Source organism: Prionailurus bengalensis, chromosome D3 (genome assembly GCF_016509475.1).
Source record: "Prionailurus bengalensis isolate Pbe53 chromosome D3, Fcat_Pben_1.1_paternal_pri, whole genome shotgun sequence".
Taxonomy (NCBI): Eukaryota; Metazoa; Chordata; class Mammalia; order Carnivora; family Felidae; genus Prionailurus; species Prionailurus bengalensis.
This window is the reverse complement of record NC_057356.1, coordinates 18,308,838-18,328,521: the sequence shown is the minus strand read 5'-3', so window position 1 is coordinate 18,328,521 and position 19,684 is coordinate 18,308,838. Positions and strand designations below refer to the sequence as shown.

The 19,684-nt window shown below is 46.6% G+C and overlaps 1 protein-coding gene and 1 non-coding gene across 2 annotated transcripts in view; both read right to left on the bottom strand.

The window, feature by feature from the left end:
• Positions 1–17,551, bottom strand: part of MYO1H (myosin IH) — a 45,780-nt gene extending 28,229 nt beyond the window's left edge. Inside the window, exons 1-13 of the mRNA XM_043557852.1 lie at positions 17,393–17,551; positions 15,005–15,120; positions 13,459–13,657; positions 12,493–12,573; positions 10,035–10,214; positions 7,476–7,574; positions 6,133–6,246; positions 5,720–5,791; positions 4,757–4,876; positions 3,311–3,378; positions 2,425–2,530; positions 2,022–2,102; positions 210–301 (exon numbers count right to left, since the gene is read on the bottom strand). Coding sequence (XP_043413787.1) covers positions 210–301; positions 2,022–2,102; positions 2,425–2,530; positions 3,311–3,378; positions 4,757–4,876; positions 5,720–5,791; positions 6,133–6,246; positions 7,476–7,574; positions 10,035–10,214; positions 12,493–12,573; positions 13,459–13,657; positions 15,005–15,120; positions 17,393–17,518 — 1,454 coding nt within the window. The 5' untranslated portion in view covers positions 17,519–17,551. The remainder of the gene's footprint in view (positions 1–209; positions 302–2,021; positions 2,103–2,424; positions 2,531–3,310; positions 3,379–4,756; positions 4,877–5,719; positions 5,792–6,132; positions 6,247–7,475; positions 7,575–10,034; positions 10,215–12,492; positions 12,574–13,458; positions 13,658–15,004; positions 15,121–17,392) is intronic.
• Positions 17,552–18,970: 1,419 nt separating this feature from the next.
• LOC122471108 lies at positions 18,971–19,109 on the bottom strand. Its single transcript, XR_006294118.1, has one exon. It is a non-coding gene; the product is annotated as a U4 spliceosomal RNA (small nuclear RNA).
• Between the last annotated feature and the right edge of the window lie 575 nt (positions 19,110–19,684).

Sequence of the window (19,684 nt, the reverse complement as noted above, 5' to 3'; positions counted from 1 at the left end):
CAAAATCTTAGAACATTCTACCTGGAATTCGGGTTTGATTTCTACCAACAAAAGGTACACATATATAGGAGTCGGTATATCATCATGGCGCATCACGTTTCTGTGCACGAAGAAGCACCTTTACTCTTGGGGTCCACTGCCCACATACTCAAGAAAGTGGGTAAGTGACGAGCCTCCCCAAGCAACAGCTTGTCGAGCGAGATACATACGTCTGGAAGTGTGCATGCTGGCCTACTTTCTCTTCCAATTTCTCCAGGAAACTCAAGTCCGTAGCGGGACCGGGACGGATACATTCTTCATCCTTCCAGAGAAAAAAGAGAAGCCTCGATCCGTAGCATCCTACGCCATCGATTCCAAGTTGAAACGCCTTCGCCAGCTGTGGCAGAAGGTAGTGGACTAAAACGCTGTCACCTCAACCCAAGTTCAGGTGAACCTTGGGGGCGCGAGGGCAGTGACCCCTCACGCGTGCTTAGCTTCTCAGAGGGATCTGAAATGCTGTGAAAAGTCACCTCGCCCACCCATCCGGCCACCATATTTCCAAAGTCTTCTTGAACACCACCTCAGTTTCTCTTAACCAGCCACTGCTGGCCAAGACCACATCCCCTTTTACCAGGAGCAAAAACCTCATGGAGAGAAAGCTATAAAGCCCCGGGCATCTAACTTCTCACGTCTCTCTGGCTGTGTCTTTCTACTTCCTGTTTCGGGCCCTTAACACTGGCAACATGCGAGTGACCATCTTTAAAATCAACCCTGCAGCTTTTGTTAAAACGACAAGAAAACACCGGGCTTCAGGTGAGTGAGACAACTCTTTCCAAGTGACATGTCTGTGCTAGTCTAGCCATCGATATGAGCATTGAGAGCCCAGAGAAGAGCTTATGTCAGCCTGTGCCTCCCGGAACTTGCCTCCCCGGATGTCCACACGGCCCTTCCCAGACCGCCTCGCCTGAAATTGAGTCATCCTTCCCGGCACATCTAGCTTTTGAGCTTTTCTCATTGTAAAACCTACTTATGTTGCCCACGAAACTGTCTGTTGTCAGTCTCTCCGCGCTAGAATTGAAAGCTTCACGAATGTAGTGGTTTTGGTCTGTTTTGTCCACTGCTTGTGTCCCACAGCACAGGGCACAGTTACGGCACCAAGGAAGCATTCGGTAAGCATTTGTTGAACGAAGAGAGTCTGAATGCTTACCACACCCCGGCATAATTCTAAGCCCTGTGCATGTACAATCTCAGCCTGTCCTTACAATTCCTCGAGATAAGTGCTGCTATCACTGCATCCATTTAAGACAAGGAGATGGGAGCTCAGAGAGGGTAAGACACCCACCCAAGGTTACATAGCTAGCAAGCAATGGGGCGGGCATCTGAATCCAGGGGGTGTCCATGTTCCTGGCAACGACAGGCACCATTTGTAGTCACTGCTGTGCTTTAGAATCTTGTTCACCCAACAGTTAGGTGGGGGCGGGCGGCAGGCAGGAGAGAGGAGACCAGTTATTTTCGTTATAAGGGAGAAGATCCCAAATGAAAAGGCAAAGAAATACTTTCTCATTGGCTTTAGATTTTAAAAAGTGATGTTTGGGGGCGTCTTGGGTGGCTCAATCGGTTAAGCATCCGACTTTGGCTCAGGTCATGATATCGCGGTTCGTGAGTTATGGGTTCGAGCCTGCGTCGGGGTGATGGCTCGGAGCCTGAAGCCTGCTTCAGGTTCTGTGTCTCCCTCTCTCGCTGCCCCTCCCTCGCTCCCACTCTGTTTCTCTCAAAAATAAATAAACGTATTGAAAAAAGCGATGTTTGAACTGGGACAATTGGGCATGGATGTTCTCAGAAGTCCCAACAGGTCAAGATAAAGCCATGGGTGCATCCCAAGGAGTCTCAACTCTGGATCAGCGCACATTCTTTGTAAAACCTTCCTTTATGTTTTCTGGCTTTCTGCTTGGGCTAAGCAACCCTTTTCGAGCCTGGGGGGAAACTTCCGCGTGTTGGCGACACCGTACGAATGGAGTCTAAGTCAACATTAATTTTCTCACCAGAATGGAAATGATCCCTTTGTGTCTCTCGTCCACCAAATCACAGATGATCTTGTTGTTGAAATACTGAATGGGCTCCCACTGAAATGACAAAGAGAAAAGAATTCTCCGAGGGGGATTTAGGTGAACATAAAATAGATCTCTTTTTAAAATGATTTTCCAACGTTATTTTTCCAAAATCTGATTTTTTTTATCTCTAACATTAAAAAAAAAGAAAAGAAAAGAAAAGAAAAGAAACTACCTGAATGTCAAAGTAATTTCCCAGAAAATAAGCAGAGCATGGGAGAAAAAAATAATTCTTAGTACTAGGGAGGCCAAAATCTCCAGGGAAATATCCTTTCTCAAGCAAATCTCTTTCGCTAGATTAAGAAATCAAGTGAGAAGAAAACATTAAGACGTTTACCTCTATGCCTTCCATTTCGTATTCTGCCTGTTCCGCCTTAAGGGTTCTCTCAATTAACAGTTGCTGGAGTTTCTCATTGCAGTAATTGATGCAGAACTGTTCGAAACTAGAGAGGCCCAAAATTTAAAGAGCTAAAGCTACACGAGTAGACCAATCAAAAAACTGTATTTGCTTATTTTTATTTTTTTTTTAACGCTTATTTTGAGAGAGAGAGAGAGAGAGAGAGAGAGAGTGCGGAAGTGGGGGAGGGGCAGAGAGAGAGGGAGAGAGAGAATCCCAGGCAGGCTCTGCACTGTCAGCACGGAGCCCGATGCGGGGCTCAAACTCACGAAATTGTGAGATCATGACCCGAGCCGAAATCAATAGTCAACGCTTCACTGACTGAGCCACCCAGGCACCCCTGTATTTACTTCTTTTTTAAAGATGCTTTTTTAATACAGAAAAAGCAAAGTCCTTATTAATTACACAATTTACTAAATAGATCCCAAGAATCAAGTTAAAAGATGTTTGCGTTTTTGTTTTACATTTATTTACTTTTGAGAGACGGAGAGAGAGCATAAGTGGGGGAGGAACAGAGAAAGAATGAGACACAGAATCCGAAGCAGGCTCTAGGCTCTGAGCTGTCCGCACAGACCCCAATGTGGGGCTCCAACTCACAAACTGTGAGATCGTGACCTGAGCCCAAGTCGAACACTTGACCGACTGAGCCACCCAGGCGCCCCAAGATGTTTGCCTTTTTTAATGGTCATTCCAATTCTGGAACAGTCTATGAGTTAGCGGCTATGGAAATCCCGAGAATTTCTAAAGATGGGAAACCCAGTTCCAGCAACATTAGAGATGCCTCAGACCAGACGGACAGAGGACCAGGAGGTAATGACAAACTTACCCATTCTTGTCGAAGACCTCAAACCCATAGATATCCAGCAATCCAATCACAGTCTTCTTGGTGAAATCCTAGTCAAAGTAACACACACTATTCATTGTGAGGTCTTTTACTTAATGACTCTTCAAACCCGGTAGCTGCCCCCAAAGCTGGGACTTGGTTATAAAGCTCACACCTTCTCTCTCTCCAACATTGGCTCACAGAGAAATTATAGGGTGGAAACAAATTTCCCAGCCTGCTCCTCTGGCCGGCAGCCCGCCGGGATCCCACTGAAGCTTCCCCAGCCACCACCCGAGAAGTGAGACCTTCCCCTTCTGGTTCACTCCCTTCCTTCAGCCCTTCTCAGCCTCCCAAGCCCACATCAATCCCAAAGAAAGCAAGAGACCTCTATAGACAGCAGCAAGGGAGATGTCTATCCAGGAGAGAGGACAGGTGATACAAATGTCATTTTAAACAGAGGATGGGGACACTTGGGTGGCTCAGTCAGTTAAGCATTCGACTTCGGCTCAGGTCATGATCTCACAGGTCACGAGTTCGAGCCCCACGTCGGGCTCCGTGCGGACGGCTCCAAGCCTGGAGCCTGCTTCCGATTCTGTGTCCTCCCTCTCTCCGCCTCCCCCGCACTCATGCTCTGTCTCTCTCTCTCAAAAATAAACATTAAAAAAATTAAAAAAAAAAAAAAAAAAGAGAGGACCAGGTGCAAAGATGGATATTTATTTTTATTTTTTTTAAACGTTTATTTATTTTTGAGACAGAGAGAGACAGAGCATGAACGGGGGAGGGGCAGAGAGAGAGGAAGACACAGAATCCGAAGCAGGCTCCAGGCTCCGAGCCATCAGCTCAGAGCCCGACGCGGGGCTCGAACTCACGGACGGCGAGATCGTGACCTGAGCTGAAGTCGGACGCCCAACCGACTGAGCCACCCAGGCGCCCCAAAGATGGATATTTAAAGAGAAAATGCCTATTTTTTTTCGAAAGGGCCACAATTTAGCATTCCGTATGGTGTCCTGAGCTGATGCCTTCCGAATCTGTCCTTTACGTACTATCTCCTTGAATTTTACGTCTACATACTCTGTGCCTCAGGGTCATTTCCTTAATTTCTAGCTTGGAGGAAACTCCCAGGGTGAATCTGAAGGACTTGTTATGCATATTTTTTCTTATGCACATTAAAAGATGCTCACTGTTAAAGCTAAATTCCGTGGACACTGAAGGCCATCTGGCGTACTTCAAATACTGTGCATCCCACACTTCGGGACACACTCCAAAAATCATTCAGCGGGCATTGTTTTGTGAGCCTACTGTGTGCCGGGAATGCAGACGCGGAACGATATCGTCCCTGGGCACCAGGGGCCAACAGTCAATGCTCACAAATTCTTCAGAGTGACGAGGTCGGTTATAAAACATTACCACGTTAGCGAGAAGGAGTCAGTCAAACATGTTTGGACTAACCTTGTTCACTAAGGAGGAATTGATTTTGTTGACTAGCCAAGTAAATGTTCGTCCATAAATGGCCTTTGCCATTGCATCTCTAGCGTAGACAGAGAGTTCCAGAGTCAGTGGGCATATTACCTGAGGACAACAACAGGTGCATCATTACAGAAGTTAAAAAAAAAAAAAAAAAGCCATGGGGCATCTGGGTGGCTCAGTTGGTTAAGCGTCCGGGGCTTGGTTCCAGTTCAGGTCATGGTCTCATGGTGGTGAGACTGAGCCCCATGTCGAGCTCTGCACTGAACAGGGAACCTGCTTGGGGTTCTCCGTCTCCCTCTTTCTCTGCAACTTTCTTTCTCTCTCTTAAAAAAAAAAAAAAAAAAAAAAAGCCCACTTCCTCCCGAGTTTCCAAATTAGCCTTTAATAGCAGCCAGCGAGGGATATGTGCCGGGGGAAGACACCGCCCCCACCCGTACACGTTCAGGCAGTAGCTATTTCTTGAGTGCTCATGACGTGTTGGGCATTGCGTGGAGCTGCTGAGGTACAGCCATGACGGAGACAAATTCTGTGGGTTCACAGTTGGGGGACGGGACATTCACGCCCCACACACCGTCATGTTGCAAGCTGAGAGCAGCGTGAGGAGATACCGATGGTGCATAAGGATAGGGGTGGGAAGGTCAGGGAGACCCTTTGAGGGTGTGACCCCAGGAACTGAAGGATGAGAAGGCATTAATTAGAGAAGCACAGGGAACAGTGTTCCAGTAGAGGGAACGGCATGTGCAAAGACCTCACGGGGGAAAGGCATGGCAAGAGGGGAGGCAAGCTAGTGATGGTGCAGTGGTGGGGACGGGGAGGGTGAGGCAGGGGTCTCCTGCAGGAGCTGGAAGGCGGGACCCGGCCTCCTCTAGGACCATCGTCCTGCTCTTCCATGAGGCAGGCAAGAGCGGGGAGGGCAGGCACATTTCCATCTAGTGTCATTTTTACCTCTTCAGTTTTGGCTTCAATCTTTCTATGGGTGAGAGCTTCCAGAAGGATGGACGGGTGGACCCCCAGGAGCTGAAAACATGGAAACCAAAATGCCATATCAGCGATCAGATTTGCTTTTTGCCAATTTGCAAGGAGTTGGTGCCATTTCCAGGCCCAGGATCATACACCCTGACGGATAATCCCACCGAAATGCGAGAGAGACCACATCCCGATTTTACACTCAGCTGGCTTTTACCCACTCCCTCACCTGCCCCCCTCGCTCTTTAAATCTCCTAGCCAGTATCAGCCGGAAGGCCACGGTGTTGGCCGAGTGGGACCTGGGCCTCCAGCTGCCTTCAGCTCCCCTCTCCTGCCCTCCGCCTCCGAAAAGGGCCGGGCCCTCCCCGTGCTTTTCAGAAGCCGAACGTCACCTTGGCGATCCATTTGATCTCGTGGGTGTCTGGGATCGTGGCACAGCCTTGGTGGTTCTCTTCAAAACAAACGTTCCCCAGGTGTAGGACGCTGGCAAGAATTCCAAAGAGATTCTAGGAATGTGGGAAAGGGTGAGGACAACAGGGAGAGAAGGGCGGCCGCCCAGCTGATGAACGTCATCACGGGAGACAGCCAAGGAAAACCGCCCCTTCCCAATTCCAGCCCGAGCTCAGAGCCCACGGAGCCAAGTTTCCCCCGCCCCAGGAATCAGCTTCTTACCCACCTCAGATGTTACGGGAAGGAGGATAAAAGAACCTCAGCAGAGGAAGGGGGAAGATACCTCCTTCCATCTCCAGCACAGGACACTTCTATTTCTGGATCCTCCCCATCCCCTTCCCGCCAACAGACCATTTCATATGCAAATAGCATGATCCCAGATACATATAGATATATATTATATCAATGTATAATATTTTATTTTTTAATGTATTATTTATTTTTGAGAGGGTGCAACCAGGCGAGGGGCAGAGAGAGAGGGAGACAGCGGGTCCAAAGCCGGCTCCGGGCCGACAGCAGCGAGTCCCATGTGGGGCTTGAACCCACGAACTGTGAGATCACGACCTGAGCCAAAGTCGGACGCTCAACCGACTGAGCCACCCAGGTGCCCCTAAATATATTTTAAAGTATAATTCTAGTCCTTGAAAGAGCAAGAGTTTTAACCATCAAAAAGAAAAACAGAAAAAGATGTAAAAACAGAATGTTCATACATCCTACAATCTTCTCCAGTTTGTTCAAAAATAGAAGTGTAAATAAACAGTAATCCTGTAGATCCGGAGCATGTAAATATCTGAGATTTGATTTTGGGGCATCTGGATGGCTTAAGTGGTTGAGCGTCTGACTTCGGCTCAGGTCATGATCTCACCGTTCAGAGTCTGAGCTGGGCTATCCTCTGTCAGCACAGATCCTGCTTCGGATCCTCTGTCCATCCCCCACCCCCCCACCCCCGTCTCTCAAAAATAAATAAAAATTATTAAGAATATATTTGAGATTGGATGTGAGAGGAAGAAGAAACAAAATCTCCTCCTTGCTCACCGCATTGGGAAATCTTAGGTCTGATGAAATGCAGAACGCCCAGGTAACATTTCAATCCCAGATAAGCAAGGACTAAGTTTTTCGTAGAAGTTTATCTCATTGGGACAAGCTTATCTGAAATTCACATGTAACTAAGCATCCTGTATTTTTATTTGCTGAGTCTGGCAACCCTACTGGGCGGTCACCAAAATACCAGGATTGTTTCGTCAACCCCAGACCATACCGGCAGCTGTGACCACAGGGCTCATACCTCGAGGTCATCTTCAGTAAAATCGATGACAGAAAAGGCACTGGAAACAGTTTTCCAGTCGTTCTTGTCATTAATAGACGACTCTTTGGCACAATGACCCTGTTAACACAGAATCGGGTTGCTTCGCGTCATTTCCACAAGGACAGTTAGGCACGCCCACACCTGTTCTTGAATCAAAGTGGTTTTCTCGCCAAACACGCAAGAGCTAGTTCTAGAATGTTCTGATTAGAAAAAGCCAGGTTTTATCTCATCGTCTAGCACAGCATGATTTGCCGGCTGTTGCCTTTTTCAAATTTATTTGGAATCTCTGTCCCGGGAAAACTTTCAAAGGTACACATTAGTGGTATATCTCTTCAAGTATTTTTTTTTAATTGTTTTCCTTGTCTTATTTGTCAAGTAAACTGAAGACGTTTGTCTCAGTAAACACCTGCTAAAAAATGCAGGGAGAGGACAAGCCCTGAAATTCAGATAACAATCTCGACGCAATCACAACCTCCAGCAGAAACTGCCGTGAGGGACGAGGTAGGAGACACTCATTCAAGAAGAGTTTGGCATTTAGAGAAATGAAGGTGATACGGATACAATCACCAGCAGAGAGGTGATGAGACTTCCCACTGACTCTAGAAGTTGTCTTCTAAAGAAGACACACACCACCGAATGTCACAATTTAAAGGGAAGACATTCTGGACGAGGTTTCTGTTTTGTTTTGTTTATGTCTGTTTGTCTCTTTTGCTTTTGCAGTACAAGGTGTTCCTAGATTCCTGGCTATCTGAAGATTTATCACGTTAAACAGATTTCCTTGTTGCCTGGGGAAACCGGAGGTGCTGGGTCATGAAAAGATCCACCCGTGAACTGGCCAGTGTTAAATCTGCAACCTCCCAAATATCCCTCCCGGTTCGACCAATGGCATCTGCTCCTGCCCCACCAAGGGCGGGGCCAGCTTAAGTCAGTCCTTCCAGGGCACCTAGAGGTTTGGAAACAGCGCGGATATACTGCGAGTAAAGCCACTACGTTTGTCCAAGTTACGGGGCAACACAAAATTGAACAAAATAATACTGGCGAATGGTCTGAAGATCTGGCCAGAAAAAAAAAAAATCTGCAAAGATAAAAGACAAGCTACATTCCAAAAGGGAATGATTTGAATTATCAAAGGGTTAGGAGAAGCCCTTGGGAAAAGGATTCAAGGTCTAAAATATTTTTATAAATTGACCCTCTCTGTTCATGCCGTGAGAAGCCAAATGTGAGGCTACCATACAGCTTTATGGGGAGAATTCGGTTCTCAAAAAGGAAAAAAAATATATATATATTTATCACATCCGAATTAGTCTTCATTCTCACAATTAGTACGAAATTTGCAAAAGGAGATTGGGATTCTTTTATTTTCATCATTTAGCCTCATTTTTCAAGATGCATTTCGGTCATGTCTACTCTTTCACCAGGGCTATGAAATGCTGGTCTTTCTTTTTTTTTTTTTTTTTTTTTTTTTTTTTTTTTTCAACGTTTATTTATTTTTGGGACAGAGAGAGACAGAGCATGAACGGGGGAGGGGCAGAGAGAGAGGGAGACACAGAATCGGAAACAGGCTCCAGGCTCCGAGCCATCCGCCCAGAGCCCGACGCGGGGCTCGAACTCACGGACCGCGAGATCGTGACCTGGCTGAAGTCGGACGCTTAACCGACTGCGCCACCCAGGCGCCCCTGGTCTTTCTTTTACAAGATTCACTTCCTAAGACCTCGTTCTCTTTCTCAAATGATGGCCCCACGTGCACTCTGCCAAGTGGCCTCCATTCAAAGCCAGACCCAGCAAAGAAGAGAAAAATCCGAAAATCTTGGGGCATAAAAGGTGCCAGTGACATCAAATAGTGATAGATCCTATACAATCTGGACCTTCTAGAACCCTAGTCCTGGCTGCAGAAAAACTAATGGTGGGAGTCAAATTCTCCAAGTCCATCTTTCAACACTGGGTCCCAGGGTTGCTTACGGGAATGGCCCAAACTCTCTCTGTAAGGAAGTCCATTCATTTTGCAATTAACAACCCTCAGACTGGGAGGCAAGGGGGGGCGGGGGGAGTCTTTTCCAAACTAGTTCTGGAAAGCAGAAGGGAGCAGCACAAGTTGTGGACACGGACGGGCAGTGAGTTACTATCACACCCAGACCGGTAGTTCTCACTTCTGCTGTGTATTAGAATCACCAGGGATTCACTTAATTATCCAGAATCACAGGGGAGTGTTTAACACAGCCTTGATGTCCAGGTCCCATCTCAGACCAATTAGACTGGAATCTTTAGATTTTGTGTGCGTGTGCGTGTGTGTTGACAAATCCCCTCAGGTGATTCTAATTTCAGCCAGGGCTGAGAACCACTCACCTAGAGATTGGTTACTTTACCAAGATGATCTGTCAGGCATAGACAAAGGGGTTATGATAAGTGGCAAGAAACCAGTCCATAGGATATCTCCAGAATGGTAATGAGAAAGTTCTTGGCCATCCCATAGAAGCCCCCAGTAACGCCCTTCATCCCTGCCACCAAAGGGCGCCCCAGCCAGGTACTGGTCCTTCTGACCTGTGAGAGGTATTTATACAGCTGGGGGTCCCGCTCAAGTCCAAGGTAAGCAAGGAGTTCCTCTTCGCCTCCCTCCAGCAGCTGGTAGAAGATGTGGAAGTTCCTCTCGCCCTGGTTTTGATAGACGACTCGAGACTTTTCTATCAGGTAACTGATGATATGCCCGCCTACGGGAATGCCCTTCAGAACAGAACAAAAAATGCCCAATGATGAGAACTGAGCCGCCTTCTCACTGGTGTCTTCTGAGGAACAGAAATTCTGAATTCAAATGATTCTTCTTCTATGCTTAGTGTTTTCTGGGCTCTGTTTACAAATATTTTTGCCTACCCTGAGGTCATGAGAAGGATTTTCTATGCTTCTGTCTAGAAGCGTGATCATTTTACCAGTCGCATTTAGGACTGTGGTTGATCACTACTGAATTCTTGGGTATGGAGTGAGGTAGAGGGTCAAAGGTCTTTTTAGTCACATGGATTTCAGATTGATCAGCACCATTTATTGGAAAGGCAATCGTTTCCCTATTGGATCACAGTGGTGCTTTGGTCATAAGCCAGGCAATCATATCACACGTGGAGGCCTTTGTAGACTCCACTCCAGTCTACTGGCCTGTTTACATATCTTTATGTATCACACTGTTTTGTTTTTAAGAATATATCCAGTAAGGGATTTGGGTTCCAGAACATATATAGAACTCCTGCAAATCAACATGAGAAAAACAGCCTAATTAAAAGTGGGCAAAAGGCTTTAACACAGACTTTTTAATTGGCCAGTTATCAAGACTTTACTAATCATCAGGGAGATACAAACATAAATCACACTGGGAAACCACTCTACTCCACCAGAACGTCTCAAACCTAAAAGGACTGACGATACCAGATGCTTTCAAGGGTTCAGAGAACCCTGCTGGTAACTGGACCCATCGTTAATTATCATAACATTCCTGGTAAGAACCCAACAATGCCACCTCTGGGTATGTGCCCAACATAAGTGGATGCTAATATCTACTCAAAGACATGTTGCAAGGATGTTCAGAGCGCTATCTGCAACAGCCCCAAACTGGAAACCCAACCGTCCATCGATAGGAGAACAGAAAAATTATGATGAGGTCACATAAGCAAAAAATGACCAACTGCCACATGGAGCGACATTAATGAATCTGACAGAGTGTTGATTAAAGGGAGCCAGACAAAAAAGAGGACATATAATCCCTATACATGAGGCCCAAGAACCCACAAAATTAATCTGATTATAGAGGGAAGAACAGTTGGTAACAGTTGGGAGGGCAGATACTGTCAGAGAAGGGTAGGACAATCTTCTAGGTGCTAGAAATTGTTACATCTTGATCTGAGTGCCAGTTGTCACAGGCAGATAGGTAAAAATTCATTAAACTGGACTCATGCCTTGCTTCCTTCTCAGTAGATGTGTTGAATTTCAATAAGGAGTTTAAAAACAGACACAACTATTCAATTTTTTTTTTTTTCAAAGTCTGGGCGCACTTCACCAGAAGTCCATGTACCGGCTTCTGGAAAACCCTGAGCCAGTCTGTTATCACTACACTCAACCCTCAAGCAACAACTGTCCTCCAGTCTAAGGGATAGTTTGTCCCCCGGAGTTCTACGTCCTTGAGAACTCTATTGACCCTTCCCACTTGCACGGGCCCCATTTAAATTCTGTGAACATACAACAATACTCATCATACACTGTCTCCGGTTGCCTCCATGCCACAGCAGCAGAGCTGAGTGGTTGTGACGGAAACCCTATGGTCCACAGAGTCTGAAATATTGACTATCTGGCCCTATCCAAAAAACATTTGCCAACCCATGCCATATAATTATGCGTGCCCACACAGTACATCGTTTCCATGTGGTTATTCTCAAGCTTTGTAAGAAATGGCTGACACGTCAGACTTTCCTAAGACTTGACCATGTTACGTGTAGCTTCATTCACTTGCTCTTGCTGTTACGTGACCGTTCATTGGGTGAACATCCCACCATTTAACCATTCTCCTGTCGATGGACACTCAGCCCTCTCCAGATGTGTTGACTGTTTCCAGACCTTTTTACCATCATGAGCAGGGCTCTTGGGGGCAGGCTTGCCAATCTCCAAGAGCGGAATGGCTCCACCTTAGATGATGTGATTTCAACTTCACAAGATAATAATGTTGTTTTCCAAGTGGGTCGCGCCAGTGTGAGCCCCACCGGCAATGTGGAAAAGTTCCTAATTATCCACATCTTCACCAATAGCTGGTGTGATCAGACTTCTTAATTTTTGCTCACCCAGAAAGTATACAATGGTATCTCATTGAGGTCTTTGTTTGCATTTCCCAAAATGGTGCTAATCCTGGAGTTGTTAGTTATTTGAGCCAATAGAGCCCTTTCTCCCCTAAGGGACCTCGGGTCAGGTTTCTGTCACTGGCAGGCTAAGGGGTCCCCATGAACCAGTAATAGGAACTTCAGTGTACCTTATAGTCAAACTGGATGTCCATGTATTTTCCAAATCTGCTGGAGTTGTCATTCCGGAGTGTTTTGGCATTTCCAAAAGCCTTGCAATACAAAGCGAGGGAGACAGGGACAGGCTGAACCAAACTGTCATGCCTGGTCTTTTAAGCTCACCAAGCTCATCAGATTCCTAACCCCAAACGCCACGATTATGAAAATGGGGGAGGGAGGGGGAGCCAGGGATTAAAGCCATACTTTATCTTCTAAGAAGGAACCACGAAGGACAGAGAATTTGATGCCAAGTACTGAGGATAGAGCGAGAGGAAAGGACAAAAAGATCTCTCTAGCATCCAATCTAGGACTGACGAGGGAGAGCTATAGAGGCCCCTAGGCCCCTGCTGTTCTAGAAGACAGAGTTCATGGCCCCCATTACCAGACCCTCTTTTCTATCAGAGAGGTAAGTTGTTCAGCCCATAGGTCTATGGGGAAAATTCCTTCAACCACAAATACCTTTAACATGAAGGGCGACAAAAACACAGAATTGCTTGTTCAAAATCAAACAGCAAGTCAGTGAATTGCAATAATCATCCAAATAATTTCAATTAAATAAGAAAGATATTAATAAGAGAGCACGACTTTAGTGCTTACTAATTCTGCTGTGTGCTTTTTATGCATTCATCTGGTTTTATCCTCAGAAACTCCTAGGAGGTGGGAACTATGAGTAGACCCATTCCACAGATAGGGAAACAGAATCTGGGATATGCGGTGGTTTGCTAAAGCTTGCTGAGGCGTGGCTGCCCTGGGATTAGCGTCCATGCTTGCCGGACTTCAAGGTTATGCCCTTAAGCACAGTATTTCCCTTGAGACCTTTCTGCTTAACTCCCAGACGGCGATCTGCCCATTTGGACTGTCCTGCACAGGCAGAAGATTCTTCTTACTTAATTGACCTCCCTAGAACTCCCCTCCACAGGTCCTCAAAGATCACTTACCTCCAGCACTGGATTGGAGAGCAGCAGTCTGTCACGGGCTATTTGTAGTGACTCGGTCATTGGGCAGGTCACGGCAAAATACTGGAGAATCTTCTTGGAGGCCTCCGTTTTCCCTGCCCCGCTCTCTCCAGAAATGAGGATGAAGTGGTTAGTTAGCTCAGAGCACATCATGCGGTAAGCGTTGTCAGCTATGGCGTAGCTGGAGAAGGAGCGGGAAGGGGCTGCGTGTAATGCCCACCACAGCAGAAGGACCAAGAACCCCGCCTCCGGGAAACCACATCCAGACTGTGGTACAAGGACACTGAGCTCAGATATCAAACGCTCACCAGGACCCATTGACTGATCGGAGATAAAATGTACCAGAAATCAAAACTCAGATAACAGAGTTAAAATGGACAAGTTGAGCAACCATGGACATTTTTTATTTATTTTGAGAGAGAGAGAGAGCGTGCGCCTGCGAGTGAGCAAGGGAGGGGCAGAGAGAGAGGGAGAGAATCCCAAGCAGGCTCCAGCCTGTCGTTGCAAAGCCTGACATGGGGGCTTGAACCCGTGAACGTGAGATCGCGACCTGAGCCAAAATCATGAGCCAGATACTCAACCGACTGAGCTGCCAAGGCGCCCCCGTCAACATTTCATATGAGAATAAGCCAGATTCTAAATTATATATATCCCCAAGAGACATTCTATTAGCTGCAGGTAGAAATAACATCTTGTCTGAATATTTTAAACACTTAATAGCTATAACGAGATCCCAAGTTTCCTCTTTCCTTCAAGATGTAGTGTAAGTAAGAGTACCGAGACAGGAAAGCAAAAATATCTTAAAAGCTCTGTGATGTCTATAGGACAAGAGGTGAGACTGGTACAAGGCTTTTACCTTCAAGATCAGAAACCAAAGCGTGAAAGTCTCCCAAGAGTATAAGCTTCCCACGTGGCCGAGTTTGAAAGCCGGCTAATTTGGATCCCCCTAGTGGTAGGGATTCAGAAAGGTTTATAAAGGCCTTACAGGAGGTGAATAGGTACGTCCTCAAGAAAAATGGAGAGACAGCCCACATACTAGCCCAGAAGTCAACCAGGGAGAACTGAGAAATTCAGCGGCGCCATAGCGACATATAGATCAGACAGGAAATTGCTTGAACTACGGATCTGCGGGACCGCTACTAACGGGAGGCTCCTTTTGCCGCCATGATACTCAGACACCAGTAGATGGCGCTACAGCAAACCTCTTCCCAGAAAAGACCCCTCTCCCTCCAGCCACGCTCTTAGAGCTCTTAACAGTTAACAAAAGATGCCACCTCTCGGGATATTTAAACTGAGACTTGACAAGGATCTGATGCTTTCTATTGTGTTGAAAGACATTTATCAAGAAGGCAGGAGTTTAAGTGAGGTACAGAACCTAATGAGGATGCATCAAAGATATGGATGGATGGATGGATGGATGGATGGGGTGAATGGATGGATGGATGGATAGGAAAGAGGGAGAGAGGGAAAAGGAAAAAAGAGGAAGAGAGAAAAATACTACTGATGACCCCCCATATGTACTACTTACACATGTGGTGGCAGTTCAAAGAAATTGACCCCTTGATAAAGTTCCATCTGGCTCATAGTGTAGATTCCAAGCTCCTGGTATGGATTCACAGATACAAGGAGAGTCCCAATATAGGTCTAGAAGAATGGACCAAAGCACTAGTGAGGAATTGTGGGGTGCAAAGGGCTAAAGTGAGAGACCAACATATGCTATGATCCCCATGTGTTCATTTCATGGGATATAAAACAATAAATAAGACAGGTGGTGTCCCTGCTGTCCTGGAGCTTACACGCGTGTGCACATGTCTGGGGGAAGGGGCAGACAACCAACCCAAGGGTTCCAGAATGCTTCAATTGAATGATAAGAAAGGTACACATAGGGTAATGAGAGAGGGAGTGACCAAGGAAGGCCACCTTAGCTCGTGGGCTTGGGGAAGTCTTCTTTAAGGAGGTGACTCCGAGCTGAAACTTGAATGATGAAAAAAAAGTAGGCAGGAAAGGGCAGGTCAGGCTGAGGGGTCCAGGGTGGGCAGGCTGGCTGCCCTGGAGGTCAGCGAGGGAGGGGGGAACGGAAGACGCTAAGACACGGAGTCCGAGATGGAGCAAGTTCGGATCCCCCAGGGCATGAAGAACCGGGGGTTTATTCCAAATGCAGCGTGTGGTGGAGACACCGCTCTCCCTACTGATAAGTAATACTTGCCTCACACTGTAAATGTAAAATGGAGAGCTTCACGAAGAGAGCACCACAATCTGACCCACGTTGATGTTTCAGAGAGGTCTCTCCGGCCATTGGGTGAAAGCAGGGAAGATAGGCATCCCAGCTGTCTCCAGCTGGGCCAACATTCCCACCTGCTGGCACGTATTTCCCTGGGTTGCAATGTTGCCTTCTATTACTGGTCAAGTTCCTCACACACTCGTGATTGTAACAGAACCACTAACGTAAACGCTTCTTGGAATACACTTAGGAATGACCAAAGCTCTCACCCTCTTAAACAGAAAACAAAGACATGCCTGGGCTCCTCTGGAAATACATCTGGAGTTTTCAAATTCTGGGTTTGTTACTGGGTTTCATTCCAGAGCCTCGATATTGGAGGTTCTCAAGTTTATGCCTTGGCTAAAATCATTCTAACGGGCGTTTCTAACCTCTAGAACAAAGTCGAAAAGAGAACTAGAACAGATGAGAGTACCATATTTTGTCTAAAATTGTGCACGGCTTCCACCAGTAGAAATCTTCCAGGGTAGAACGTAGTTTCTGAAATCTGTTCAAACCGGAAATGATTTATTCATGATGATCCTATCATCCCACTTATACTTCTCCATACCGCACTCTTTCTCCTTGGCTTAGACATAAAATCCACTTCAATCAAAAATATATGCTCTAAGAATTCCCATTGCTTATTTCTCCCGGTAACCTTGGTTTCGACGTACGGATTAAGTCATGGCACCATTAAAAACAAAACAGCTACAAGGCAAATATCGTTAGATCGCTTTTCATGGTCTAATTTACTCTTAGCAACAGCTAATAAAAATCTCAATAAAGTTAATTAAGTTTAAAAACACACAGAGACGCTGTGGAGTTTGCCCTACAACAATCTACCTGAAATTTGACCAATCAAATCAAGGTGCGGTGAGAAATGGGGAACTTAATAAAAACTGACCACCACTAGAAGCAACCAGACAAACCTAAGAACAGGTCCGGCCATGTGTGGCAACCTTGACCCTTGGAGATTTATGGGATGCGGTGGACATCTCTTATATTTGCCAGTCTGGCATCTCGATCCCCTCCTTCCGGCAGATTCCTTTGAGGAACCTTCTCCGGCTGGCAGCCCGCATCCAACGGTAAGGTGCACACTGGCCTAAATCCTCACCTCCTGGGCTGGGCCTGGGTAAATAGCCTGGCCAATCAGAATATTCCTCACTTCAGCTGTGGGGATTGGTTCAGAGGTAAGCAATGACCCGAGATGGGCCAATCAGAGCCAACCAATGTCTGTGGCTCCGGGAGGAATCGCTCTCTTGTCTACCAACATCAGCCTGGTCCGGCTGTCGGCTACCCAGCCCCCTTGCCCCCTTGCATAGAGTCCGCCCCAGAAAGAGACCTTTGCAAAATTGAGCAGAGAGGTGGGAAAGAGCCCTTGAGGCTCTTCAAGACTCATCACCCTAGACCCTGGATCTATTTCTGGACCCTACAGTGACAAGGGTCAATAGATTCTGTCTTATGGCTTACGCCCGTTTAAGCTGGGTCTTTGTCACTGGAAGCCAGGATCGGGGTGCATCTGGCAGTGGTCCCTTCACCCCTCTCTTTAAAGGCTGATCTAATGGAGAGATAGTGCTCACTATCCTCAAGGCTGTGAAGACAGGCAGGAGGGGAACCACCAGTCTAGGGAAACAGCTGAGGAACAGGTGACATTACATAGATGAGGTTCTCGCTGAAACGCTTTCGAAGGTTGTCCAGAAAAGCAGATTCGCTGGTGTAGGCATCCAACAGCACAAAATCCTGCACCCCGACCTTGTCCCGGGCGGTCAGCGTGCTTTCCATGTGCAGACGAATGTGCTTCCTCCTCACTTCTTCTTTCTGCGGCAAACAGAACATTCGTCAGCAGCTCGCTTATTCCGCAGCCCCTATTGCTCGTCGAAGACGAAGACGGCAACAGCGAGATCCCCTGGGGACAGTGGAGCGCCGAGATCACATTAGGCTCTCTTTGTTAAGGGTTTACGATCTGGTTAGGGATACAAGGGGATGGTAATAAAAGCAGTAACGGTAACGGCAGCAGCTGACGGCAACCGAGCAGTGACTGCTAGGTACTACGCTAAATACTTGGCCTCTATTTTCTTTGGCCCTAGTGCTGAGGCTAGGAAGTAAATGCTATTGCCGTGCCTATTTAAGAGATGAGGAAACTGAGGACAGAGACACTATAAAGCACGTCCAAGTTCTGCCAAAAGGCACGGCCAGGATATGAACCTAGACAGCCCGGCCCCAGAGCCTTTCTTGACCATCCCTTACTAAGCATCAGTTACCTCAGCTTGCTGTGTAATTCTGACATGAGTGAGGAATTTGGTTGCAATGGGAATTTCTTGTTACAGAGGAACACTCAAGGCAGGACACCCCGGAAGGGTCCTCTCTCCAAGGCTGGGCTTCAGACCTCCCTGGAAAAGGAGTCGTCGCAGCTCACTGGAAGGTGGAGAATCTCGGCGGGATACCAGGGGGCAGAGCTGGTCCACTGTCCCTAGACGGTGTCCGTGAGGGACACAGGTGGGCAAAGGGAGTCCGATCGGCGCTGGGCAGCGGGCCTGGTGCAGCCTGACTCCTGCCTGAGTCAGGAGGGCTGTGGGAAACAGCTCTCCAGGTCTGGGGCAAGCTGAGGCTGGAGACTGGAGGGTACAGAGAGAGAGGTGGGGTGGGGGGGGCACCGCCACAGGAGGTGGCCTGGAGCGTGTGAGCTCTGCGTTGGGAGGATCGCCACAAGGTGATCACCAGGCCCAGGCTACTGGGGGGCTGACGGACCGTGCTCTGGGCACATGGTTAGTGCATGGGTCACCATGTACCACTGCGCAGGCTACTGCCGCTGAAAAGCAGCCGCAAAACCTAGCAAAGGGAGCCAGGAAGAGAAACCTCTGGCTAGTGCAGCGTCCCTCCAGCGCCCTCTAGTGACCAGGATGCAAGGAGCAACGCTCAAGGAGGTCGGTTATCCCAGGGCAGGTCCTGAAGGATGAATCTGAGCATGGGACAGGAAATTGACAACGGACACCTTTGGATACACAGAGGATCTGGAATAGCTGAAACAGTCTCGACAAAGGAAAACAAAGCTAGAGGACTCACGCATCTTCGCCGGGAGTAATCAAGCCCACTGTGTCAACTGATTTTTAACAAAGGTACCAAAACAAGTCAGTGCAAAAAGGGAAAATCTTTTCAACTAATAGCACAGGAAGAGCTAGGTATCGTAATGAGGTAAATCCATTTCAACCCTACTTCATGATACATATACTTATATATTATAAAATAATGTAGTGTAATACATATAAAATATATGTTCATATTTTAATACATTTCTATTACTTGAACTTTTAATGAGCAATAATCGCGCCTCGGATAAACCTCATTGGCTATGATACTGCCACTGCGCAAAGCTTACTTGAACTTTTATATGTGTAAAACTAAATGTAAAACTTCCACATATCTATATATTATATAAACTTGTATGTATAAAACTATATGTAAAACTTCTATATATCTCTATATTATACAGTATACGTTTATATATAAAACTATATATAAGACACATATCTATATAACATATAAACATATATACAAAACTCTATATAAAACTTTTTTTTATGTATCAGGGCACCTGGGTGGCTCAGTCGGTTGAGCGCCCACTGCTTGATTTTGGCTCAGGTCGGGATCCCAGGTTCATGGGACGAAGCCCTGTGTAGGGCTCTGTGCTGACAGTGCAGTCTACTTGAGATTCTCTCTCTCCCCCTCTGCCTGTCTCCCCTGCCTGCATGCTCTCTCTCAAAATTAATTAAAAACAAACGTTTTAAATTCATCTATATATTATATAAACTTACATATGGAACTATATAAAGAAAACTTTTATTATATATGAACTATATAAACAATTCCTATCTCATAATATATAAAGATACAGATTTATAAAAACATATTGTATGTTGGACATATTATTTTATAACATTTTATTTATAT